Raw genomic sequence first — 26,293 nt, 5'->3', positions numbered from 1 at the left:
CTAGACAGTCTTTAAAAATCCATGTATTTTCTCTTATGTCAGATTTTTGAGACACCAAGAACAATTTCATTAGTCCTTACTCCTTAGATTTGTAAATTTGCTCGAAGAAAATTGAGAAGTACAGAAAACCCTCTTCCGTCAGTTTAGATATAAAAAGGTGCTGGAATCAGGTGCTCAAGTATGACAGTGGTGCGAAAATGAAATGTTTGTGTAATGAGTTCAAGATAGGCATCCCATGTATATTGTTTATACCAGAATAGAATCCGGCGGCCTTTAGTGCAAGCCGACACCCTTAACCACTATTCTATGGGACATGTACGAGTCTTTTGTGGCGTCGTACTGTACACATTGGAGATTGATGAAGATATATATGACATTTTATGCACACATCTAGTTTCTTAAAAGTAATCTTCTTTGCGCGTGCAAAACTGAATATATGATGGCAATAGAAACAACAAAATTTCCGCGCGCTCAAATTATTGCGCTCTAGTCTTTCCGTGAAGACAATTGAGAAGCTACTTGAAATCAATATGTAAGCGAATTCCACTCTCAAAACTAGATGGGACTCGATGTGATAACCACGCGTCACCGAATGGAAAAACACCTCGGAGGCTTTGTCCTTCAAAATTAATTTTACTGAATAACTGTAGTTTTCTTTAGAGGACCTAAACATGGCTTTTTTGCACAGTACAATGTTGTTTTCTTTCACCCTACTTCTATAGTTTTTCATTCAAAGGATTCCACTCCCGATGCATGAGTATGACGCACTACGAAACCAGAGGTCTAAGGTTCGTACCTTGGACAGGTGTGGTTGCATCATGTCTCGCATCGCTATTCCTTCGGACCATCATTCAATCTCATCGTCGCATTTAACCCAAGAGGTGAAAAACGGCGTAAAATAACGAAATAGAAATTATTGATTGACTTGGTTCATTTTACTTCACTTTTCTGACACTTTTTGGCTAATCGTGAAGATGAGAACGAGTTAAGATTAACTTGATGAAAGGACCATCACAAAAAAGACACATTCTCAGGCCAGGATTCGAACACGGGACATTAGCGTAACATGCTAAGCACTCCACCACGGAGTTGTCGGCCCAAATAGAAATGAAAATTAGAAAATGCCGTCTTGAATTTGCAGGAACCGAGTTCACCACCAAGAGCAAAAGATTTTCGCTCCCACTAGGATAGACAAATAACAGAAAATGCTTGATAAGTAATTTGGCTCTCCATATTTCATGATATTATTATGTAAGTAACTATTATTCGCTATATAACGTTGGATTAATTTTATTTGTATGTCTAGTCAACTTTCCCGCAAGCAGCAGCCACAGCGTCTGCATTTGCGGGTGGAGGCCAGAGTTGCTAAAGGTCCAGGAATTTTAAATAAATTCAATTCCCATGCAGGAGAGAAAATCAGCAAGCGTAAATGGGTTATGGACCGTAAGGAACCTCTTCATCTGTAACGTTTTCAATTCGGTCCATGAATTTTTTTCAAATGAATTTAATTTCGGTCCAGGAAAATTATTTTCCGGATCAGTTTAAATAGGGTCAAAGTTCAATATTGAAATGAAACAATTCGCAACTTGGTACGAATTTAGATTGTGCGAAAGAAAAGGTTCCGGTCCTATAACGGAATCCTATAGTTAACAATCCCAGGGTTGTCAATGGTTTAGGTATTGTAAATAAATTCATTTCACATCCGGGAGAGAAAATCAGCAAGTGTAAATTCGGTCCAGGAACATTTTTTCCGTATGAATTTAAATACGGTGCAGGAACTCTTTTCTCGGTAAAATTTAAATACGATCCAGTAACCTTTTTTTAATGGAACAATACACTACTAAGACCGAATTTAAAATTATGCGAGAAGCCGGTCCTGCAACGGAACCCAATAAAACCCATAGAACTTATGGGTAGATGAACCTTTGACAACCCTGGTGGAGGCTAAATGAAGAAAAATCACGAAATATGCAGAATTTTGAAACGTATTGTTTCAAGAGCATGCACACTACTATATAAAGTTGACTACATACCTCGTTTCCTTCCTTAATTGAAATGTGACTTATTCTTCATCACATATGAGATCAACCGCCCTGGGAGTCAAACCCGGTCTCCTGTGTGGCACCAATTTAGAAAGTCAATGTGTTGGACATTTGGTCGATCAGTCGATCCTACTTCAATTTTTTCGAGAGGTAAACGAGCTGGCAGCTTCACACTTGAAATTTCACTTCGCCTAACCCCGTGGTGGAGTGGTTAGGACATCGTGCTACGATGCCAGGTGTGCCGGGTTCGAATTCCGGACTGAGCATGGTAGTTTGTTGTGTCCATTGATCAATTTAATCATATCATCACTCATCCCCATCTTCGCATTTAGCCAAATGTGGCAGAAAGTAAAATGAACCAAATCAATCTAAATTTCACTCGCAATGCATGAAAATGAGATCTCAAGCACTCCGTGATCCTACCGGAATCTCACGTTTACAGAAGCTAACTATGAAACCACTTCTTGGATCAAACTGTTCTTCGAACTAGCTGACAGTCATCAATTGTCGACCAATCAACACAGTAGGGCAAAAAGAAGCAGATGTTTCCTTGAAAATGAGTGGAAAGTTACCAAGGAAGGATATAAACTCGATACATTACAAATGCTTATTATGGTATTTCCCTTCCTTGCAGGTTATGAGCACAAGGGTTGAGTGTGGGAAACTGAAGGAACCGCAACATCTTTGTCATTCATCTCCCGCCAGAAAAGAGACAAACAGTAGAATTTTGTCTCTTGCAATTTGAAAAGCCTATGTCCATGCTGAACCATAAAGTAATTAACCCAGAAAGTCCTAGCTACCTGCAGTGCGTGAAGGGGTGACCTGGCTTAGGCCACCTGGTGTGAATGAAGGGAAAGTGTGTTTTCAAAAGGTCCCCGACTTCCCAGAAAGGGACGGCCTATAAAATCACTGTATTTCCTACCAATGCATCCGTTTGTGTTCAAACCAAAGTGTATGTCACCGTAGGATCCGAGCGCTTCGAGTTCTGTCGGTTGCGGGACTTCTTGAGTCTTTTGTCAACATGGTGCCAATCAGAGTTTCTTTTTGCCAAGGTCGTTGCACCTATGAATCTGCTTTTCAGCTTGACTGGCAAAAGACATGTTGTACGGAGGAAAGTTGCACCGGAAAAATTACCTTCTTAAATACGATGAAACCTGTAAAACATCCACAGATATTTATTCGGGGGTGGTCCCTTTGACAAAACATCAATATTCTCAAAATTCTTCGAACGGTACTCCAAAAACTGAACCTGCTCTGCAACACAAGGAAAATGCCTCATTTAGCAATCAATGTGCCTTTGTTAAGTTGGTAAGTTCAGTATGGTACTACATTTTAAATAATGCTGATGGAATAAATCAATAAAATTTGTTAAATGACAACGACTCCTTGCCACAAGAATATAATTATTCTTTACGAATATCCCCTATAACAGTTGGGAGTTCGACGTGCTGACCCCACGTCACCACATTACTGGTTAAAGATCTCCACACCTCTAGGTAGGATTGTGGGAGGGAGACTGGCAGTCGGGAGATAGACCAAGGCCCTATCAGGGCTGTCGAACCACGGGTTATTATTTATTTATAGATGATTAAATATATGTGCAACCTCACATGTCTTTCCAGTGACTTATTGCAAGGGTTTGTTAATGTACTTGACTCAACAAAATAACCTTACTGTGTGAGGCTGATTCATACAAACTAAAAATACCCAAAATAATAACAACAATAATAATAAGTTACTTCAAAATTACAAAAATGTATTTACTTGTTCTTGTTTAAATTTTCGATTCTTCGAAAAGTTTGTTAAGGAGTTGAGTTGGTGTTTTTAAGTCCCCTTTATGCACAGTAAGGCAAATCCTCCTCCGTAGTCGAGCGGGTTAAGGCGTTCACTCGTCTTGAGATCGCTCGCTGCGGGACGGCGTAGGTTCGAATCCGGCTCTGGTCGGAATTTATTCGGCCTACGTATAGGGCCGGTGGCAACCCACCATCGTGAGGAAATTGGGAAGCTCCGAGTGAGTGAGCTTAGCCCGGTCGAGAAGACCTACAGTAAAACGGCTGGGGGTTCGTCGGGCTGATCACCCGTCACCCCTTTACTGGTCTAAGAACTCCACGCTCCAACAAGGTGACGGCGGAACAGTGTGGGAGGGAGACCAGCAGTCGGTAGGTAAGCTAAGGCCCTTCAAGGTGCTGTAGAGCTGTGGGTTATGTTTTTTTTAAGGCAAATCAGGACTGGACCTACAGTTTAAAGTAAGATCCGGACCACTGTGTATCTCCACCCATGTATCGAACCCGGGACCCCTCGATTACAAGGCAACAACGCTATCACTGCGCAATCGGGGAGGCATCGTTAGTTAAGGAGGATTCTCAAAATCGGTCTTCACGATATCGAGAAAAATATGCGACTCGAGAAATCGTACAGTTTGTGAAGATAATTACTTTTAACACGTTGCGTGTTTTAGACTGTTTTAATAGTAGAATAGTTATTTGGTGCGAATAATACTACTTACCCGGAGATATGCGGCATCCTGCCACCATTATACTTATTTAGCGTGTATTCCGCTCTGATTCGGGACCAGTTACAACTGTTTGCATATATGTGGTTTACCGCTGCACAAGCGATCGTTCTTCAATCTACTCAAGCTCAAAACATCGTTTGGACGCAACGGCAACACTCAACGCCCAACCCTGCCTGTTGTTGACCTGCGACTGCTACGGGTGGAAAGACCGCTCCCTCAAAATTCCGAGAAACAACGAAGTTCTAGGTTCGTACACTGACATCCACTATAGCTAGAACCAGGAAAACGAGAAAGAAATGTGGTTTTGGGTTCGTGCCACTCAAATTAAGAACAGTGTTTCTAACTGAAAGAAAAAAAAATACTGAAAAACTATTCTGCAATATTTGTCATGAAAGTAAAATTTTCAGCAAATGTAGAACAGTTTGCCGGGGCCACGTGAACGTTTCGGGGGGCCGGTGCCCCCCCCGGCCCCCCCTAACGACGTCCCTGCCTGAAAGGCGGTGCGTGAATTGCTGGAAACAGTTATATTTGTGGAGTGATTTGCAGTCACGAAATGGCATTAATTGGGGAAAAAAGTAAAATAAAATAAATAAATAAATGGCATGCGTGCGTAACACAAGAAGAAACATCGCAATGTGATTCCGGACGTCAGGTCTTGGACTGTGTATTTGAGTTTATTTTTCTCTGTTATTAGAATATAAATAGTATCCTGAGAGATATTTTTCCTACCGAGGCGACAAACCACAAGTGTCGCTTGAAAGCGAGCAGTCTGTAATCAATGCAGCCTTTCGAACCGTAGGGACACAAGCTCTGACTGCACAGTTTCCTCAAGGAGATTTTAGCCCAAAGCGACACGCGACAAACGATACGAGGATTTCACACCAAAGCGACACGGGTCCTTCGGTCCAAGGCAACTTTCATACCGAAGCGAGACGCGACACATGTTGCTTGAAAACGAGCCAATCAAGAGCAATATTTCACATCGTAGCGGCATGACGGGAAGCACAGGCCAGCGTTCGGTTGGTGAATTCCTCAAGCGATAAGTGTCGCGTGCCGCTTTGGTGCGCAATATCCCTAAAGCAAGACACTCATTGCATCGCGCATGCGCGAACAACAAACCACGGCAACACGTTGCAAGCTATTGAGGAAATGGCCCAGTTTGAGCGACACACAAGCGACAAAGCGACACGTGTGGCTTATCGTGTCGCCTAGATCTGTTATTCGCACAATTAGCAGCAAACGCTTCCTAATAGACTGAAGTGCCGCTTCAAGGCTGTCGCTTGTCACTTAGTTGGGAACTCCCCCTGTAGCGCGTCGCTTCGGTCTGAGCACCCTTTCTTTAAGGAGCTTTCCGACCGAAAAAACAAGTAGCATGCGAATACGACATATGAACGTGTCGTTTGCTGTTTCGACCCTCATGCGCAATCAATGCTATTTTACAGTCTGGATGTATCTGTGTCACTAGTCACATAGTCTCATCAGTGTAAACATCCCGTGTCGCTTGTCCCATTGGTCTGAAAATTTCCTTACACTCATGTCGATGGCATTCCCCTTGTCGTTTCATGCAATCATCATTATCATCATTGCCGCGATTATTTTAAAGCGGAAGAAAATAGAAAGTAAATATAAAAAATATAAATGCTTCAGTGTGTATATCTTTAAAAGAAATGATGATGATGATAATAATTATGAACCCAATTCATACATAAAAATTTATTTTTCTCCCGCATTATTAATGAAAGTATAACGATAGCAGGACGTGGTCGACTGTCTAGAATGTTCGTTAATATTTTCGCGACCACTGTACCAAATACTGTGTATCATAGCAATTATCACATTCATAGAAATGCTTCATGTAAAAGAATCAGACGTTGCAGAGAAAATTCCATTTACTTCCATTATAAGCAGACGAATGCCATGCACCGCGACCAACAACAGCGCCTCTAGCGGTATCATTTTCGAGTGGAATCAGCCAGAGAGACCAGAACCGTGCCGTTTTCCACACTACGTTATTCAAGGCGCTGTACTTTTGTGTTGCTATCCAAAGCTCTCATTTCACCCTTTTTCAATTCCGCTTGCACAACTGCTTTCGGATTTCTTTTTCTGGACTTTCTCAATGTTCCAACAAGACACGTTTCTCTTTGCATTAGTTCTTGAGCCAGAGAAACACTAGTATAAAAATTGTCAGTATACAATGTTCTACCACTATACAATAATGGAGCCATTATCTCCATAACTACTCTTGCAGACATCTCTTCATACTTAGGGTCTGTTTGTTTCCCACTATATACTTTGACGTGCCACGTGTAACCACCCATTACACAAAGTTTGAATAACTTGAGGCCATATTTGTGTCTTTTTCCTCGTATATATCGTCGGAAAGATAGCTTGCCTAGAAATGGCACCATTGTTTCATCGATGCATACATTTTCACCAGGTGTAAAAACACTTTGAAATTTTTCGTTCATCAAATCAACCATTGGCATAAGTTTCTGCAATCTACTGGTTGGTTTGAGATGCTTCGTTGTCAGATACATGAAACATGCTAAGAAGCTGAGATTTACAGCATGCACTCCTGCCACCTGTATTGAAAATTACCGGACGATTATTATATGTCCTTTCTGCAGGGCCAGAGGAAACTAAATTTGCATTCATATCCCCGTTATTTGTACAGTGTCTCTCAAAAGTTTTAGGACAACGACATTTTAAACTAGGCAACCCAATTTACACAAGGCGTTAATGGGTTGCGTGTAGAGTTAGGCTCAATTTCAGGGTTGCCACATGCACAATAGATATTTGTGAAATACGCGAAAGAAATGAAAAGAAGTATTTTTGTATAAAATTATTTAAAATATCAATATTATATCGCAAATGACGAATTTCTTTCTGAAAGAAAAGAAACTAGGTTTTCTAGTATTTCATCGCTGATGAGCCTAAGGAAAGGATAAGAGGTTAGAGGAAACGAAAGACGAGAAAGGAGAGAAGAAAGAGAAAGCGAAAGGAGAAGAGGAAAAGTAGAGAAGAGAAGAAAGAGAGGATAGACGAGGAGAGGAGAAGTAGTGAGAAGAAAGGAAAATCGAGGAGAGATGAGCAAAATGGAGCAAAGAAGAGAGAAGGAAACGGAGAGGAGAGGAGGAGACGAGAAGAGGGGAGTGGACAGTAGAGTAAAAGAGATTAAAAGGGAAGAATGAAAAGAAGAGGAGAAGAGTGCAGTGGAATCGGAAATCTAAGACAGGAAGGGAGATAAGAAGAGTGGAGAAGAGTGGGATGGAGACAAGATGCGAGAAAAATAGAGAAGGTGATATGAGATAAAAGCAGAGGAGAAGGAGGGGAGAGAAGAATAAGAAGGAGAAGAGAAAATAGACGAGAATGGAAACGAAAGGAGAGAAGAGGTAGTTGGAGAAAATATCGTCTCGGCGTCAAGAATTGATGCATTGATCAAATTATCGACATGAAACAAAACACTCAATAACGTTTTGAAACATATTGGAGAATGTATTAGATCGGTGCCATATCCCTTTTGGCCGAGTTCAGAGCAAGATGAAATCTTTCACGTAAGATCATTGATTTTACATGCGATTATACCAGTAAAAACATCAATTAATTTTAACATTTATAAGAATTATCCAATTTTTCTCGGTTCGTTGAAATGAAGATGTTGTAATTTAATATTTCCCCTCCCCCTTCGTTAATTACAAACTGAATCATTCCGTTTCACACAGCGTGGACAATGAATACAATGGGATATGTCTAAAACTTACGAAAAGTTTCTGCCACCGCACGGGTTTGAACCTACGACCATCAGATTGACAATCCTTAACGGTAACCATTACCCTACAAGCTTTCGCTCCTGAAAGCAGGTAGAAGGAGCAACCGACGTGAAATGTAGATGCAACTCTCCTCCTACATGTAATGTGCAAAGAAAACGAAGGTAGAACGAATCGGCGAAAACATTTAACGGAGAATTGCACATGTTGAAAACTTTTCATTCCATATTTGCGGAGGTATCCTTTCATTGATCTCGAGTGGGAAAAGGGGTAAAATTACCTGAATTGCCACAAATATAAAGAGTTCTTTCATTAATATTTGTCAATGTCTTTAAACGAGTACAGAATTATCGTTAGAGTATCATACTTCATGATCTTATACATGAAAATATCCCCTTGAACGTGTGTCAATTCATTTATTTGTTTTTTTATATATATACATTCCAGATGGAGAACAATGTAGCCACTATACACTGCTATTACAAATAATGCCACGATGCCGTTGTTTAATAAAATGAGAATCGAAAAAAGAGAACACTTCGTAAGGAGGATCGATTCTAGGACCGCTAGCAGCCCTATTGTGAATACTTGCCACTACACCACGTTTTTACCTTCCGTTGAAGCATCAATTTTTAAGTATTCTGTCCTTCCAATATTGTATATGTCGTTGGGTATACACGTAGTTAAAATTTTACTTTAATTTTGACTTGCTTTCTTGTAGTATAGCAGCTATCAGCCTCCCCGATGGCGCAGAATTTACAATACCGGACCCCTCCTCGATTTTTGTAATATTTTGCATACTCACTAATTGAGGCCTCCTAATCACGAATTGGAAGTTAAAATGTGTGGGTCACGTGTAGAAATTGCAAAATAAGCGAAATTGAGTGGTCCGCGATCGGCATGATTGCTCATTATTTACCGGAAAATTTCGTTTCTAATACTTAAAAAAAAGAAATATACATTCCTGATTTTAATTATGCTTGCCTTGCCTAACCTAATCTAATCTAACCACCGTGAATGGTTCGTGGGGCTATCCGTCAATGGTGTGTGGGTCTACCCGTGCATGGTTTTACGACCCCAAATTTTAACTGTTTGCCTAACCTAACCTTACCGAGAATGGTCAGTGGGGCTATCCGTGAATGGTTTTACGCTAATTGTGAAAACGAACCGATAAAAAAATATTATTTTCGTAGCACTTTAACTGGAAACGTTCATCATCGAAGACGCCATTTTCGTTTCCTGCAATTTTGCGATCGATGCACTGTTGCCAAACTTACCTGTAATCAAAGCAGTCCACATTCCACATGTTCTTCTACATCGTGATTGTCACTGTCACTGTCGTCTTCGTCATCCTCGACGCATTTCCATGCTCTCCAAGTATGAAGTCAACAGTGTGGCAACGCTGTAGACAGCGTAACTAATTGCGAACGTCAATTGTTCATATCAACAAATATGGCTCCCATATTTGTATACGGAGAGTCATTGGGAGAATTGAAAAGCTTATTTTACAACTTCTACACGTTAATGAACAATTTCTTCACCTCACCCCAACATGTTGACCTGAGATAAATCATCGCGACTAATTATTTCGTGAGTATAAGACGTAGCATAGAAATTACAGAAGGGTCCGGTATTGTAAATTCTTTCGGCGTTGCCTTGTAATCAAGGGGTCTCGGGTTCGATTCCCGGTGGAGTCACATAGTGGTTCGGATCGCACTTTAAACTGTAGGTCCAGTCCCGATTAGCCTTACTGTGCATAAAGTGGAGTTAAAACACTAAATCAATCAATCAATAGCAGCTATCTTCGAGAAATAATTTGATGTGATGATGAAAAACTAGAATATTAGTAGTTGTGAAAATGCGAGTTATTTCTTCTAACTTATTATTGTGATTAGACATTATTAATGGAAAATATCTAGAGGCTTCTACATTGCAGGACGATGTTCTCTTCCTGTGATACTGTAACAGAGAAATGCTTGTTTACTAACGCAAGTCTCGTGTCCAGAACAGTCTTATGAAATGTATTTGCTGTTGCGCAAGGTAACACGAAATAATTACATTGTTTGCAAAAATGTTTGCGAACTGCCAAATGTGAGAAACGTTATACGTAGACAGGGGAAAAATTTTATTCATGAAATCACATCACATTTGACAGTGTTTGTCAAGAGATACTCGTGGGACACTGTGTTAAGGTTACTGGACTAAATGCTTCTTATTTTTCTTCCTCGAAGAACAACAATTTTTAAGGTTGAGCAACAGTAGTTCCACTCTTTCTAATTTATTTTAAATTCTTACACATTCCTTTAATTGGGTTAAAAATAAATACAAATATTACTTGCATTTTTGTCATTGACGGAGACCAGGCACGTATCCATGATTTATTTGAGGAAGGGGCCAGACCCAAAATTTTATAGAGAGAGAGAGAGAGAGAGAGAGAGAGAGAGAGAGAGAGAGGAGGAGGAGGAGGAGAGATTACAAAACAGTTCAAATTGTCCGAGCGCCATTGAAAATTCATTATTTAGAAAACGACGGGAGAACATTGGTCGAATTTCCTTTCTTGCTCTTTTGAGAGAATATATACTTCTACAATAGCAATCGCGTTCGGAAACGGTGAAAAAATGACTTTGTTTTTAAAGGCAGACAAGCTTGGTAGCGTAGCTTGATCGCGTTCAAAGTGACTCACGCTATATTCAAGGCCGCTTCTTATCGCAAAACACTGTGCGTCGATGCACACCGTCTGCACCCAGCAAGTTGCAAAGTGACCAGAGTCGATTTTTAAAAAGAATTTGAAGAATGATAGATTTCATCAGAGGCGGCTAGGTGGGCACTAGCTCAACATGCATAAGTTTAAGTCATAATTCCTGACAAACAAAAAACTTATTAAATAAGTATTCGAATAGTAACACGTGTTTTATCCTGTAACATGTAAGATACTTATCGGGATTACAGCGTAGTAGTGGCAATAGATCCAAACAAAATAAAACTGAATGGTTGCTTTATTATAGATAAATATTTAAAAAATATATCTTTCTTCATTCCCTTGTATTATCTTATTTTAATAATAATAATAATAATAATAATAATAACCCATAGCTCGACAATCCTCGAAGGGCCTTGGCCTATCTCTCGACTGCCAGTCTCCCTCCCACAGTCCTACCTAGAGGTGTCGAGTTCTTCAACCGGCAATGGGGGTGACGTGGGATCAGCACGTCGAACCCCAGACATTATAGGAGATTTCCCAGACCCGATTTCGCTACTCGCTCGTAGCTCCCCAATTTCCTCACGGTGGTGGGTTGCCACCGGTCCTATAACAAAAGCCGAGAACACTAAGACTGAACACAGGCGGTCTCGACCCCATGACGTCCCGCAGTCGGAGTCCAAAGCACAGTCAAGGAGGGGGACTTTTCTTATTTTACTTTTGGCTAATCGCGACGATAAGGATGAATAATGAATAGAGAAAGAAATAAAAAAGGTCACGCACAAAGAAGAGGACGGATCTTCAAACCTCTTAGATTACGAGTTCAAGCCCTAAATATGAGGATTTGAACCTTAGACCTCAATTCCAAAATTATAAACAAAATGCCTATTTATACTAAACTTCTCATCGAGGACAAAAGAGTTTGTAACTGTGAAACTAGCCCTGAATGCAAATTGACATTTTTTCATGTGAGTAAGAATGAAATGTGTGGCACACAGAGATACCTTTTGCGAAAACAATTAATTGTGTCCTGTCCCAGCATCTCTGGAGCAAAGCCGCGCATAGCAGAAAAGAAGGGGAAAGGGGGATCGACTGGACAGAGCGAAACAGTGCACGCTGCTGGGAAGGCTGGTAACGGCAGTGGCTTTCCTCCCTCCACGCAATACCGTTCCTCTCACGTGTTCATCGCTGCTCAGATACTTGTTTTCGTTCACTTGCTCCAGAGATAAGTGGGACAGAGTGTAGTTCGCATACATGTAGCAAGTAAAGAAACTTATCTCAGAATGAAAATTCCACAGAATTTTAAATCGGTTTACTTCAGCAATGAATGACTGGAAACTGATCACATATACAATTCCCTTGCAAAAATCTAGTAGTCTAAAATTAATTTGAAGACTTGAAAGTATCTATTTACTAGATTCCAAGTTGTAGGAAACTATATCGTAAATGTTCATGTAACCATTATGAAATTACAAATAAATTATTCACAAGCTTAGATATACTAATAAGCAGAAAGAAATTCAGAGTTAAATGCATGTGTATTAACTAATTCTAGAAGTACAGAGCTATATCAGAGTATTGAACTTTTCTTTTGCAGGATAACGTTTACAATATTGAGGCGAGAGAATGATTAAGAATTGTTGCTCCAAGGGAAACGAAGGGCGTAGTGTATTGGTTAGAGTTCTTGAAAGCATTGATTGCGGTCCAAGGTTCGATCCTCCATACTAGAAAATATATTTCCCCTTCTATTAAACAAGAGCATGGTAACATTATTTGTAATAGCAGTGTAAAGTGGCTACATTGTTCTGCATCTAGAATGTATATATATATATATAAAAAAAAATCAATTGACAAACGTTCAAAGGGATATTTTCATGTATGGATACCTCCGCAAATATCGAATGAAAAGTTTTCAACATGTGCAATTCTCCGTTAAATGTTTTCGCCGATTCGTTCTACCTTCGTTTTCTTTGCACATTACATGTAGGAGGAGAGTTGCATCTACATTTCACGTCGGTTGCTCCTTCTACCTGCTTTCAGGAGCGAAAGCTTGTAGGGTAATGGTTACCGTTAAGGATTGTCAATCTGATGGTCGTAGGTTCAAACCCGTGCGGTGGCAGAAACTTTTCGTAAGTTTTAGACATATCCCATTGTATTCATTGTCCACGCTGTGTGAAACGGAATGATTCAGTTTGTAATTAACGAAGGGGGAGGGGAAATATTAAATTACAACATCTTCATTTCCACGAACCGAGAAAAATTGGATAATTCTTATAAATGTTAAAATTACATTGATGTTTTTACTGGTATAATCGCATGTAAAATCAATGATCTTACGTGAAAGATTTCATCTTGCTCTGAACTCAGCCAAAAGGGATATGGCACCGATCTAATACATTCTCCAATATGTTTCAAAACGTTATTGAGTGTTTTGTTTCATGTCGATAATTTGATCAATGCATCAATTCTTGACGCCGAGACGATATTTTCTCCAACTACCTCTTCTCTCCTTTCGTTTCCATTCTCGTCTATTTTCTCTTCTCCTTCTTATTCTTCTCTCCCCTCCTTCTCCTCTGCTTTTATCTCATATCACCTTCTCTATTTTTCTCACATCTTGTCTCCATCCCAATCTTCTCCACTCTTCTTATCTCCCTTCCTGTCTTAGATTTCCGATTCCACTGCACTCTTCTCCTCTTCTTTTCATTCTTCCCTTTTAATCTCTTTTACTCTACTGTCCACTCCCCTCTTCTCGTCTCCTCCTCTCCTCTCCGTTCCCTTCTCTCTTCTTTGCTCCATTTTGCTCATCTCTCCTCGATTTTCCTTTCTTCTCACAACTTCTCCTCTCCTCGTCTATCCTCTCTTTCTTCTCTTCTCTACATTTCTTCTTCTCCTTTCGCTTTCTCTTTCTTCTCTCCTTTCTCGTCTTTCGTTTCCTCAAACCTCTTATCCTTTCCTTAGGCTCATCAGCGATGAAATACTAGAAAACCTAGTTTCTTTTCTTTCAGAAAGAAATTCGTCATTTGCGATATAATATTGATATTTTAAATAATTTTATACAAAAATACTTCTTTTCATATCTTTCGCGTATTTCACAAATATCTATTGTGCATGTGGCCACCCTGAAATTCAGCCTAACTCTACACGCAACTTACCAACGCCTTGTGTAAATTGGGTTGCCTAGTTTAAAATGTCGTTGTCCTAAAACTTTTGAGAGACACTGTACATATAAGTGATACACAGGGCCTGGAAAACGGACTTACACCGTTTATCAGTTTGATGCACGCGGCCTGGTGGTAAACTTAATTTGTGTATTAAATTTGTGCACATGGCGCTTAACGTGTTAATGCCACTTAACAAATGTCTTTAAATATAACTTTTAACTTAACTTAAAAAATACAGAAATTGAATCACAACGAACAAATAACCATAACAAGTATCAGTAATTCTAAATTCATAAGCACGTTAATTTTAAATTGAAAATTTGAATCACTGCGGGGAAATAATCTCATTGACGATACCATAGTATTAAAATTCTAATTCCGGGAGCACGTCAATTCTTAAATGGAAAATTTGAATCACAACGGGAAAAAATCGCATTGACGAAACAGTAGTAATTACATATTTAAATTATAATTCAGAAGCACGTCAATTTTTAATGGAAAGTTTGAATCATGACGGGGAAATAATCTCACTGGCGAAAACTATAAAAAAGTATTTCAAATTCTAATTCCAGACGCACGTCAGATCTATTGAATCTTCCACTTAATATTGCTTCCGTATGGGTGTTTAATGCAATTTTACCGTTAGGTTTTCGAAGAAGCCGGAAAGGGACGACGGCATTAAAAGGCAAAGGAAAGTCATTTTCCAGACGTCGATCTTTCCAAGTTAGTCCCCCAACTTTCACAGCAGAATTCTTCGATTTTTTTATCGAAAAAAAACCTTTGTTGCCTACCCAATTCAATGTAGACCAGAACCAATATTCCGCCAATACGACTACGAAATAAAGTGAATTTGTCCCTGGAATATATTATGGCGACGAAACGAGGTACCTTGCCGAGTTCTTGAGATCAGGGAATAATAAATGTTCCCCTCGCACGGCGACTGAAAGATGGCCGCAAAGGATGAAAGAGGAAAAACAGAGATTGATGAATGCATCATGATTATATGAAATACATCAAAGATTTGTTGCTCACAGAAAATGTGAATTATGTATGCTTGTGAATCCTTCGCTCCCCAGAGGAAACATAGGCTACTGAGATGAATTAATGCCATTTATCACATGTAATCCTAGCTTTTCATCACCAGTTCTCCGCAACTCCATTTTCGCTACGGGACAAAGAACGTGTAGAATAAAGGTATGAAATTTTAATTGGACACTATATTATATTGCCTGGTGCTCACTTGTACTAAGTAAGGATTGTCCAGTTGGCAGGACGACAGACTGCTACGTCATTCACCGGAGGCTGAGTGAGTCCCAGAGTGCTCTTCCCACCTCAGTTAACCCATCTAGGGAATCGAACCTGGATTTATCGGGTGGTAGTCAAGAGATCCTAACGACTGGTTAGATTTACTACACTCTGTCCCGGGAGTCTCTGGAGCAAGCGAACGAAAACAAGTCTCTGCGCAAGTAGTGACTCGAGAGGGCTCAAGCAATGAATGAGAGGAAGTCAGAGCAGCTCTGAGCCGTTTGCAGCAGCGCGTACTGCTATGCTCCGACAACTCGCTCTCTCCCCTTCTTTACACTAATGCGCGGGCTTGCTCCACAGATTCCATAGACAGAGTATACGTTTTGAGAAATACGAGTAATTTGTTTCGTTAACTGATGGATTTTGTTATCTTACGTCGCTTTTATTCCTCTTGTGGCTAATTGCGCCGACGTGGATGAACGATGATATGATGAAATCCATGAAAGGACAATCACAAAATGCACATGGACGGAACGCAACATAAGTCTCAGAGAGTATTATACTGGTTGCGACGCACCAGAGCCTAGTTAACATGCAACTAATGCAGTCCAGTGTGTACCACGTAAAATGAACTTAAAACTTCATTGCCTTCAGAGAAGGTCACTCCTTAGACTAAAGGAAATTTGCAGTTAACAGGCACAAATTCTTTTCTCTCTCTTTTTTTAGGGGCGAGAACATTTAGGACAGCCAAAAGCTTCGGAGCAACCTTACTGACCTTGCCGAAAGAGGTAATTATGGACAAAGCAGAGGCCTCCATGCCAAGGTTTCTCTCGAACCGAACACGAAGTCGAAACATCACGTCTCGTAACACGGAAACGTCAGGAGTCACTCCCGAAATGCAAGCGGTGCATGAATCAATTGTCCAAATCACTTCTCGCTCTTAAAAAGGCACGAGCAATCAAGTTCGTGATACTCGAAGTCCGCATCTCCTGACTCCTTTGCAGACGACCCTCCCCCTCCGCCGTACCCCTCGGGCGCTCCCTATTCCCCACGACATCTCCTCTGCACAAATTCCGAGGGTGTTGTTTTCTTCTCTGCGCCACAAATATTCTCGCTCTGACGTAGTGCCGTGCGACGTCACAATTCACATCCCGAATTATCCCCTTTCATCCCGAAACGGTCTTGGGAACGCCAACAACGAGGGCAGGACACGCGATCTCAACACGGAATGGTTCTTGGGTAGAAGGGTGTCACGTCGGACAAACAACGCAGATATCCGTTCTGAATAATAAAACAACAATCTTGATGCTTTCTTACTTGACGATAACAAATTGCTGCAAGATGGTGCACGGTAACACACTAACCCTGAATGGTGTTTGCCGTTCGTTCCTCTTGCACGGGATTTGCTTGGTAGAGATAACCCAGTTTATACATTTTAAGACCTAGGCTTATGGTTCTACAGCAACAGTTAATAATAAGAATGGTTATTTCTGGACCAATCATCTTCCTACTTAGGAAACTATAGGTTTTGCGGGAAAGAAACTTAAGGTTTTGTGCACGTTCTCGCCGCACAACTCAGACAAACAAACCCTAAAGAGACTGTCAAGACGAGCAACGTTTCACTTTTACTTTTTTTTTTGTAAACCATAATTATGTTCATCACCAGGGCGCAGATTTTTGCCTATTTTCCTTTTTCATTTTTAAAATTTGAATCATGTTGTCTGGGGCCTGGAAACGCATTTTTATACTGTTTAGAAAATCCTATTTTGAGATTTAGTGCTATTTTGCAAAATCTTGCTTAAAAAATGCATTTCTCATAGTTTCCAGTATCATTGGATACTTTGCCTATCTCATTCTTATTTCTGGTTGTTCCATCAATTTAATTTAACCACCATAAATAATCGTCACGATTGCCAAAAGTAACAGAAAAGTGAACAAAAATAAGGAAAAAACACAAAAAAATCGTCAATAAGTGTGCAACTGCCTAAGAAAATTAATAGCAAGTTCATTTTTAAGTCTACTCGGAACTAGACCTACAGTTTAAAGTGCGATCAGAACCAATATGTACCTCGACGGCGTGTCGAAACCGGGACTCCTTGATTACACGGCAACGACGTTAACGGTACGCCATCGGGCTCGGGGAGGGAGGGTGGGGGGGTCCAAAACGAGTTCATGTTTATCGTCTATTTTTCATACGTTTTTAAGTGCCTGATTTCATCAGTTTTCATGCTTGTTTATCTACCTATTTTACAACTTTTCTTGCCTATAAATCAGGTTCCTACGTTACGTATTGCTCTTGATGCGTTTAGAAAAGGTAACTGTAAAACTAAATGTTGATTTTGTTACTACCAAACACTGATTTCGATTTGATTTTCGCTATTCAGCGTCGCTTTTCTGCCACTTTGGTTAATCACGACGATGAGGACGAGTGATGATATCAGAAAATTGATGAAGGGAGACCAAAAAAGAACACCCATGCTCCGTCCGGGATTCCAACCCGGGTCGCAGTGCGCTGTGCTAACCACTCTGCCACGGAAGTTGACCCAAACACAAACAACAATGTCCAGTTACTGCTCCTTGTCAATGAGCAAATAATGTTAATAACTTTCTAGAAACTTTCATAAATGCCTCAAAGTCTCTTTGCTTAGTGTACAAAAGGGACATCCTGCGGCCACCCCATTCTGGCTACCCAGAAATTACTAATTTCGCATGGCGGCTGTCGCTGAGACCCTTTGTTTGTTGGTAAACCAGCGAAAGAGTGTTTGCGTGACATTCTCGGCATGAGAGATCTTAGCAGACGCAGCACCGTGATAGCATCACGTCCAAGCAAGAATTTAATCACGGCAACAGGGGCGGGGAGACCAAAAATAGGCTTCGTCGCCGTTCTTGCAGGCGATTAATTGTTTAGTTCGCCGTCGGCTGATGGCAGGAAAAATTCCGGTACTTTCACCTGCACGCGTGAGTGCAACTCTTGGGTTACCCACATGGGTAATTTGGAAGCATGTACGCTTCAATGAGCAATTTGGAATCGGCTCGTGCGAGTTGGCGAATGTTTCTGGCATCAAAAGATCATTTTACTAATAAGTCAGATGTCAGCACTTTTATTTAGGACGGATGGGAGACACACTTATTCATGGTATCTCGCACAAGATCTAATGGTTCAAAAAAGAGAAAAATCACGAGTTTTTGCTCTGACTTACAACTAGGAATCTTCACATGCGGGATGATACTGAAATTGTCATCCTTGTTGACAACTGTGTTTTAACAAATGTTTTTAGCTTCTCACGAAGAGCTTTCTCGTCCACTGCCTGTGACAAAGTTTTTAGTTCATTCTTTCTTCTTTAATGTGTTGTGTTTGTCTTGTGCAGATCCCTTTAGAACCTCGAACATTTAACTTTTCTCAAGGGGCTTTTTACACCCCCTGTATTAACATTTAAATAATAATTTTGGACAAGGGGATATTTAACCGTACACATCGAAGTGTGGAAATGGCCTTGTGCCGACACACCCAACAATTTTAATTCAATCAAACAGAAAGTGATTATACGTACAAAATGATATGCTAAACACTTGTTTCACATACAGAGGAAGTTGCGAAATAACGTGACTTTATTTCTTTACTTGACTTTGGTTGTTTCTACCGAACTATTCTAATTGTATACAGCGAGAAATACACATGAAATAGACCTATAGCCGTTGTTTTATGGCTTTCTGAACTGCCTTTGGTCCAACCTGTTAGCTTTCCCACGCTAGTGATCGCTCGACAGTTTTTGTGCCAATCGAGCACGAGGAAAATGTCGTCCGCCGGAGCGAGAGGCGCCAATTATTTCTAGTTCTTCGTCTGAGGAATACCCTGATAGAGGGTAGAAATGTTACATGTAGAGTGCTTTTAATTCTTAATAAACTGTCTTGGTCAGCAACTTTAGTAGTGCTTTTAATATGAAAACAAGGCTTAATTATATTATTTAAATATATGTAAATATATATGGAATTAATAAAAAAATGACAATGATAGAAACACAAAGATAGTTACGTTAATACTACAGAGCATTCCGTGACATCCGCTAAGAGACTCGGCGGCAAGCGGCCCGGCGTCAGCGGTTATCTTTCCCGGCGAACGGGTCAGCGACAGTCGCACGATACAGTCTGTTTTTCTTCGCTCTCCCTGCCTTCGCTCTCTTTCCCTTTCTGTTGACGTTGCAGACTGACGTCAGTATAATCCTCCCTCGGAAGTTGTGTTGTGTCGTATCCGTGTGTTGAAGATTGTGGCTTAATATGGCACCACAAAAGTTTACATTACAACAAAGGATTTATCTTGTCGAGTGTTACTTCGGAAAGAGGAATTGTAGAGAAGTGCGATGACGTTTTGCAACGAAATTTCCTGGTGTTCCCGTTCCACATAGGACCACTATATTAAACCTCGTAAAAAAGTTTAGAGTAACAGGGTCAGCCTGAGATTTTTATTTATGGGGAAATCTAAAGAATAAAATATACGAAGACAATCCGCACACCATCCGTGAGTTAAAAGACAGTATTGTACGAGAAATCGGGAAAATTACAGTAGACGAACTTGCACGTGTAAATGCCAATTTTCTTCGGAGATGCCAGGAATGTGTTGCAGCAGAGGGACATCATTTTCAACACCTTCTGTAGTCAAGGTTAGTACACATTATGAAAACTGTAATTTTAATAGCCGACTCTAGCCGACTGTAGCGGACCACGTTCACCGGGAAAGACAAGCGCTGACGCAGGGCCGTTTGCCGCCGAGTCTCGTAGCGAATGTCACGGAATTCTCTGTAGTAGTGATATGTCATGGTAACTCAATAATCACAATATTATTTTGATTACCTGAATCCACAATTAATTTTTGCTACCAGTGACAAATAGTAGACATATTGTTGAGTAATAACTTCTTTTGAAATGATCCTCGTATATTCTTACTTGCATATGATAAGACGTCTTGGACAATGTCTACAAACACGAGATTCTATGACTTCGAAAAATAAATAAAAGACGTTTCAATATCACGCTACTGATGTCAAGTTTCTCTCTCCAGGGCGAGAAGCAAGCTGACAGCCTGAACTTGAATCTCTGGAGATGCTGCGCTGTTTGGACTGGACGTCATGGGGCAGATATCTTGTGGGACATCTTCAGACCCTTTCCTCGGTCTCCCGGGGGGAAGAAATAAAAACTTTCCTCTCTAGATCTCTTCCAGAGATTGCTGGCTTTGCGTTGCGCCAGGAAACAGCCCTAGGCGGGATGTTTCAGGAATCGCGTGGCTTTTCCTCCTCTCGGCGAATTTGAGTTTAAAAATACAGTCTTGAAGTTGAAGAATGTCAGTTTGGGACTGAAATATTCTCGGTTTATATCAGTCATCTTACTACTAGCACAGAGAAATTTATGTATATTTCTCTGCGCTACTAGCTTGATGGACCTTCCCTGGAAATTGTTATCATTCATTTCAAGTCATAAAAGAGCAGAAAACATTCCAAGAGATCAAAGAACATAAACTTTCTGACTAAATCTCCCGCCTAACTTTTAAAGAATTTTCTTGCACGAGGTTGGTAAAATGCGTGAGAGGGAAAGGGGCTGAATGTAGGGGCCAACGAGGTTGCAGCTACCAGTTGTTTACAGCGGCGACTGCTTTGCTCCGCCCACTCGCTTTCTCCTATTCCCTGCCGTTATGCGCAACCTTGCTCCACAGATTCCTGGCACAGAGTATAGAGAACACTAAAGTTGATTGATTGAGTTTGTGCTTTAAGTCTACTTTATGCACAGTAAGGCTAATCGGGACTGGCACTACAGTTTAAAATTGTATCCGAACCACTATGTCCCTCCACTGGGTATCGAGCTCGAGACACCTTGATTACAAGTCGACTACGCTACCACTGCGCCATCGGGGAGGCAACATCAAAGTTGAAAGTGTTATTGCAGACAGGTACACTATCTCTGTAAATAAAGAAACGCATTGTATTTGTATTAATTTTAGTGTGGCTTTTCTGCCACTTTTGATTAATCGCGGCAGTGAATATGAGTGATCATACGGGAACCCGCGTTCTACCACCGAGCCGGCGTAAAAAAAAGATCAACCCGTTTCAATATGGCCGACTTTAAACCTACAAAACTGTGGAAAATGCACTTGGCACGGTTAATGCGCGGTAGAGATATTAAATAATTTTCTTAAAAAATACAAATAATTAATGGAAACATTCAAAACGATGCCCATTGACGAAAGAGGTACATTTGGACATTATCTATGAAATCTAATGGACGTCGGATCTCTCGAAACCGCAAAAGAAGTGCACCTTTCAAGCCTGTAGGAGAAATGCCAAAAGATTAGTTAATGAATCACGGGGGACCAGAAAAGAGATTTACGTGGGCGAGGATCAGCTATTAGAGTAGAGTGGAGAGAGAGAGTTTTGGAGAGAACGCAGGCTACAATTCCCTGCTTCGGCGAACATTAAACATTCATTGTGTTTGGCCGGTTCGTGTGAAGTGGCTTTCTCGCTGATGGTATCTTTTAAAGGCAACGACCGTGGAAGGCGGACTTCCTGCACCTTGAAATGTCTCTCGCTTCCAGTAGGGCAACCTTTTGAAATTCATTGAGTGGGCTCAGTGGGGCTGGTCAGGCAAAGCTAATTATAGGTGGCAGCACAATTGCGCTTTAGTCGGGCAACTGTTTTTCCATTTAAGTACATTATATATTATATTGCATTTATTTGCGTTCATTTTGATTTTAACGTGAGAAATTATGTCGGAACACGAGAGATGACTAAGTTGTGTTGTAAAACTAGCATTAATTAAAGAAAAGATAACTAAACTAGAATAAAAATAACTTGCATAGCATTTGTACGTCATTTGCAATTTTTAAAATTCAAATGCTTTATTGTTGTGAGTTGAGCCGTTAAAGATTAATACATAATTCCGTCAGACTCTACTTTTCTGTATTTCATAGTTATTGTTAATAATTCATTATTATTTTTACATGATATCACACTTTTTGACACGGATAGTAAAAACGATCATCCGTTTCGTATATACGAGGTGCACACCAAAAGTACGTGCCGTTTTGTTCTGAAGTCAACATTTCTTCTCTTTTCAGGGAAATAACTATGGCATCGGAGACTTCCATCCTTCGTCTTCAAGCAGTGTCAGTTTTGTGTGCTATGTGGCAGTAGTTGAGTGACAGTGCCTGAAGGAGTAACACGTGTTTCTGATACTGCCTGGGGAAATGGAATTTCCACTTGAAGAGCAACGGGTAATTGAGAAATTCCTTACCGCAGCTGGACGTTGTGCAGCCGATATTCATCGCCAACTGGAGGCCGTGTGTGGTGATAGTGCTCTTGCAGAAAACACTGCTAGGAAGTGGGTGCGTGAGTTCAAAGATGGACGAACGAGTGTGAAAGACGAGCAGAGGTCTGGACGTCCGAAAACAGCATCAACTGATGCTAACATTGAGCGTGTTGAACATTTTATCATGGAAGACAGGCGTGTCACCATGCAGGAGATTTGTGAAAGCCTGGGGCTAACAATGGGAACAGTAGAACGAATAATCATCAAAGATTTGTGCCTAAAGAAAGTTTCCTCTCGCTGGGTTCCACGATTGCTTAGTGACGATCAAAAAGATGCTCGCGTTCGATCCAGTGTTGCAAATTTGACACGACCTCATTCTTGGCTGACCACGGTATTGAACTTCTGACACATCCACCATACTCACCAGATTTAGCCCCGAGTGACTTCTGGTTGTTCCCAAACCTCAAGAATTCTCTTCGTGGACGCCATTTTGCCAATAGATCATCCCTGGGAAGTGCTGTTTTCCAGTATCTAAAACATACCTCCAAATATGACTATGCCACATGCTACACAAAATGGACTGAGCGATGGCAACTATGTATCAATAAAGAGGGAGAGTTTGTTGAAAAATAAACACAGGTTATTTCATTGTATTTCATTTTTCTTGAAAATTAGAACGAAACGGCACGTACTTTTGGTGTGCACCACGTACATTTATCGAGAAGTGTAACTATCTTCTGCCTCACGCTTCATAACCTCTATGGCATTCTTAGTTACAGGAACTTTGAAAAGTGTAAAAAAAAGAGGAAAGGGGAAAACATATGCTCAATACAAAGAAAACATGCGTTAACATTAAATTACTGGAATGCATAATGTAAACTAATAAATAGTATGCACATACGCACTTAATATATTTTTCTAGATTATATGAAGAGTTTCTCCGATTCGCTTACGCTTGGTTGAATTACACATACTCGTTAACCAGAAGAAACAGAAACCATAGTTTAGTCTTCATGTTTATTGTAAAGCCATGGCAGCTGGGAACGAGACATATACTCCATTGCGCTTCAATATGTTTAATTCTTAGCTTGATACGAATGTCATTTTCGGAAACTTATGACTTTCTACAATTTACTAAACGCACTTTTAGATTTATAGAAGAAACATCCTTCACTTCGGTGGAAATAATTTTTGAGCAGCCACTCTATCGCACTCCAATGTAAAGCTTACGACAATCAAATGGCTAACGAAATTCTCTATGGACACAACCATACGTACAAGCGCCTCCGTCGGAAAAATTTGGCAGTGAACAGCTCTATCGAAAGGCTTGTGATTTTAATTTTATACTAACTAAAAGAAATAATAATTCTGCGTATCATACATAATACCTTTCTCAGAAGCGGCGCCAAAGGTGGGTCAGAGTAGGTAGCAACGCACCGATAATCAGGCTGGCATACCTGGCAAAATGGAATAGGCAAATTTCGCGATAAAAATAAAAGTATATAGACAATGGTTATCACATTACACGTTTCAAACCCAGAATCTCTGGTTTCGGAGCACATTCTACTAACCCCTGGATAATTTAAATCTGAATATAAAATTTAACATATTTTCAATGTAGCATTTAAATTTGTAAAACCTTAACTTAAAAATTTTAGCTTCCTATTATTTGGATAATCGTTAGATCGTGTAATAACATAACAAATACATTTATATTTGAAGTTTACCCAAATCTTTCAGATTGATCAAGTGCCCCTCACCCCCACCAGAATGACTGGCGCCGCCACTGCCTTTTCCCCTCTAGTATATGGATGATTACATTAACTTCCATAATATCAATATGATAGAGTATAGTAAAATAATATAGATCACAGAAAATATGAACTTGGATATCTAACATAATGATTTTGAATGACTTGTAATTAAACCGTCAGAGGGGTATAGTGTAGCCGAATTTTTGAAAATGTTTAAAAATTTTAATTACGTTCTTTATACGTTAGCTTCTACAAAACTTACAGACATTATTTTAACTTAAAATAGAACAATGATGATTCATCATCCTGTAAAACAGTATATTGCAAATGTGTTACTCTTAACTTCGCTTCCCCCTATAAATTCGTTACAAAGATAACGTTTGAGCACTATCATTATATGCATATTTATACTACAGTAAATCAATCTATCTTCCTTGGTGCCCTACTTTGAGAGCTATTTCTGTCAATTGTCTTTTATGGAGAATTCACACCGAAGTAATAGGCGACACGTGTCGCTTGGGAAAGAGCCAATCAGCAGGAAGGAACGTTTCACACCGTAGCGGCTTGACAAGCCACACAAGTGTGCGTCCGATTGATGAAATACTCAATCGACACGTGTCGCGGGGAGCAAGCTCAGTTGCGACGTGAACTATCTAGGAGCAACACTGTGTTTATGCGTAAGGCCCACTTTAGACGAAAGTATTTATTTATTTATTTATTTATTGAACTCAACAGGTACATACCTAATTACAGAGCCCATATGAAGGATACATAGTCATTACAATTACATATATTTCTGTAATATAGAGATAGATTTTATATATATATACACTTATATTATATATATATATATATATATATATATATATATATATATATATATATATTTATATATATATACACTTTATCACACAATTTAAATACGAACTTATGTGTTTAAGCTTAGGCCATTGTGTTAATACTGGCTTTACTGAAGTCCCTTAGGTTCATAGAAAAGATGTCAATGGTGGTATTCTTGATTAGCAAGTTATTGTAACTGGTGCACATTCTCCACAATGGAGATTTCTTTTTAATTTCGGATCTAGCCTTCTTTATAAGAAAAACTTCATTCTTTAGTCTAGTTTTCGACGACGGGATTCGAAAATTAATCTGGCAGAGTAGATGTTCAGCATCTATTTCGTGATTTAACAATTTCCACAAGAATACTATTTCATGCAACCTTCTTCTGTGACACAGCTTTGTAAACCGACATTCATATATTAGGTTGTCGTAATGTTCAAATGTGGGGTAAACTTTCTGAAATTTGTATTTTAAAAATCTAAGAAATCTCGATTGGACTCTTTCAATTGCTACACTGTACTTTGCTGTGTCTGTATTCCATATAACAGATGCATATTCGAGTTTGGGTCTTACATATGAATAATACAAAACTTTTAGTGTCTCTATACTCTTGAAATCCCTCCCCATTCTAAGAATAAACCCAAGGTTCTTGAACGCTCCACTAATTATTTGTTCTACATGTTTATTAAAAGTAAGATTTGAATCAAAAATAACCCCTAAATCCTTGACTGTAAAATTTCTTTCTAGAGTATTGTTGTATATTTGATACTGAAATTCAACTGGGTTTTTCTTTCGAGTATATATTACATAATTACATTTACTGATATTTAGTGTTAAATCATTGATTTTTGTCCAAGTTTCTAACTTTGTAACATCATTTTGAAGTTGCACACTGTCATCTTGTTTGCTTATTTTCCTGTAAAATTTCAGGTCATCTGCAAACAGCAATTTGTGTGAGTTTTCAAATGAATCCGGCAA

The 26,293-nt window shown here is 39.8% G+C and overlaps 2 protein-coding genes across 6 annotated transcripts in view; one reads left to right on the top strand and one right to left on the bottom strand.

Moving 5' to 3' along the window:
* Nucleotides 1–26,293, bottom strand: part of LOC145994809 (tachykinin-like peptides receptor 99D) — a 616,641-nt gene that overhangs the window by 404,441 nt on the left and 185,907 nt on the right. The window lies entirely within an intron of this gene.
* Nucleotides 22,660–23,127, top strand: LOC145995036 (protein GVQW3-like). Its single transcript, XM_083131568.1, has one exon. It carries the CDS (start codon nt 22,660–22,662, stop codon nt 23,125–23,127), a length of 468 nt encoding a protein of 155 aa, XP_082987694.1.

Source organism: Lepisma saccharinum, chromosome 11 (assembly GCF_977018435.1).
Source record: "Lepisma saccharinum chromosome 11, izLepSacc3.1, whole genome shotgun sequence".
NCBI classification, from domain to species: domain Eukaryota; kingdom Metazoa; phylum Arthropoda; class Insecta; order Zygentoma; family Lepismatidae; genus Lepisma; species Lepisma saccharinum.
Note: the sequence above shows the minus strand (reverse complement) of the source record. Positions and strands in the feature narration are given on the sequence as shown.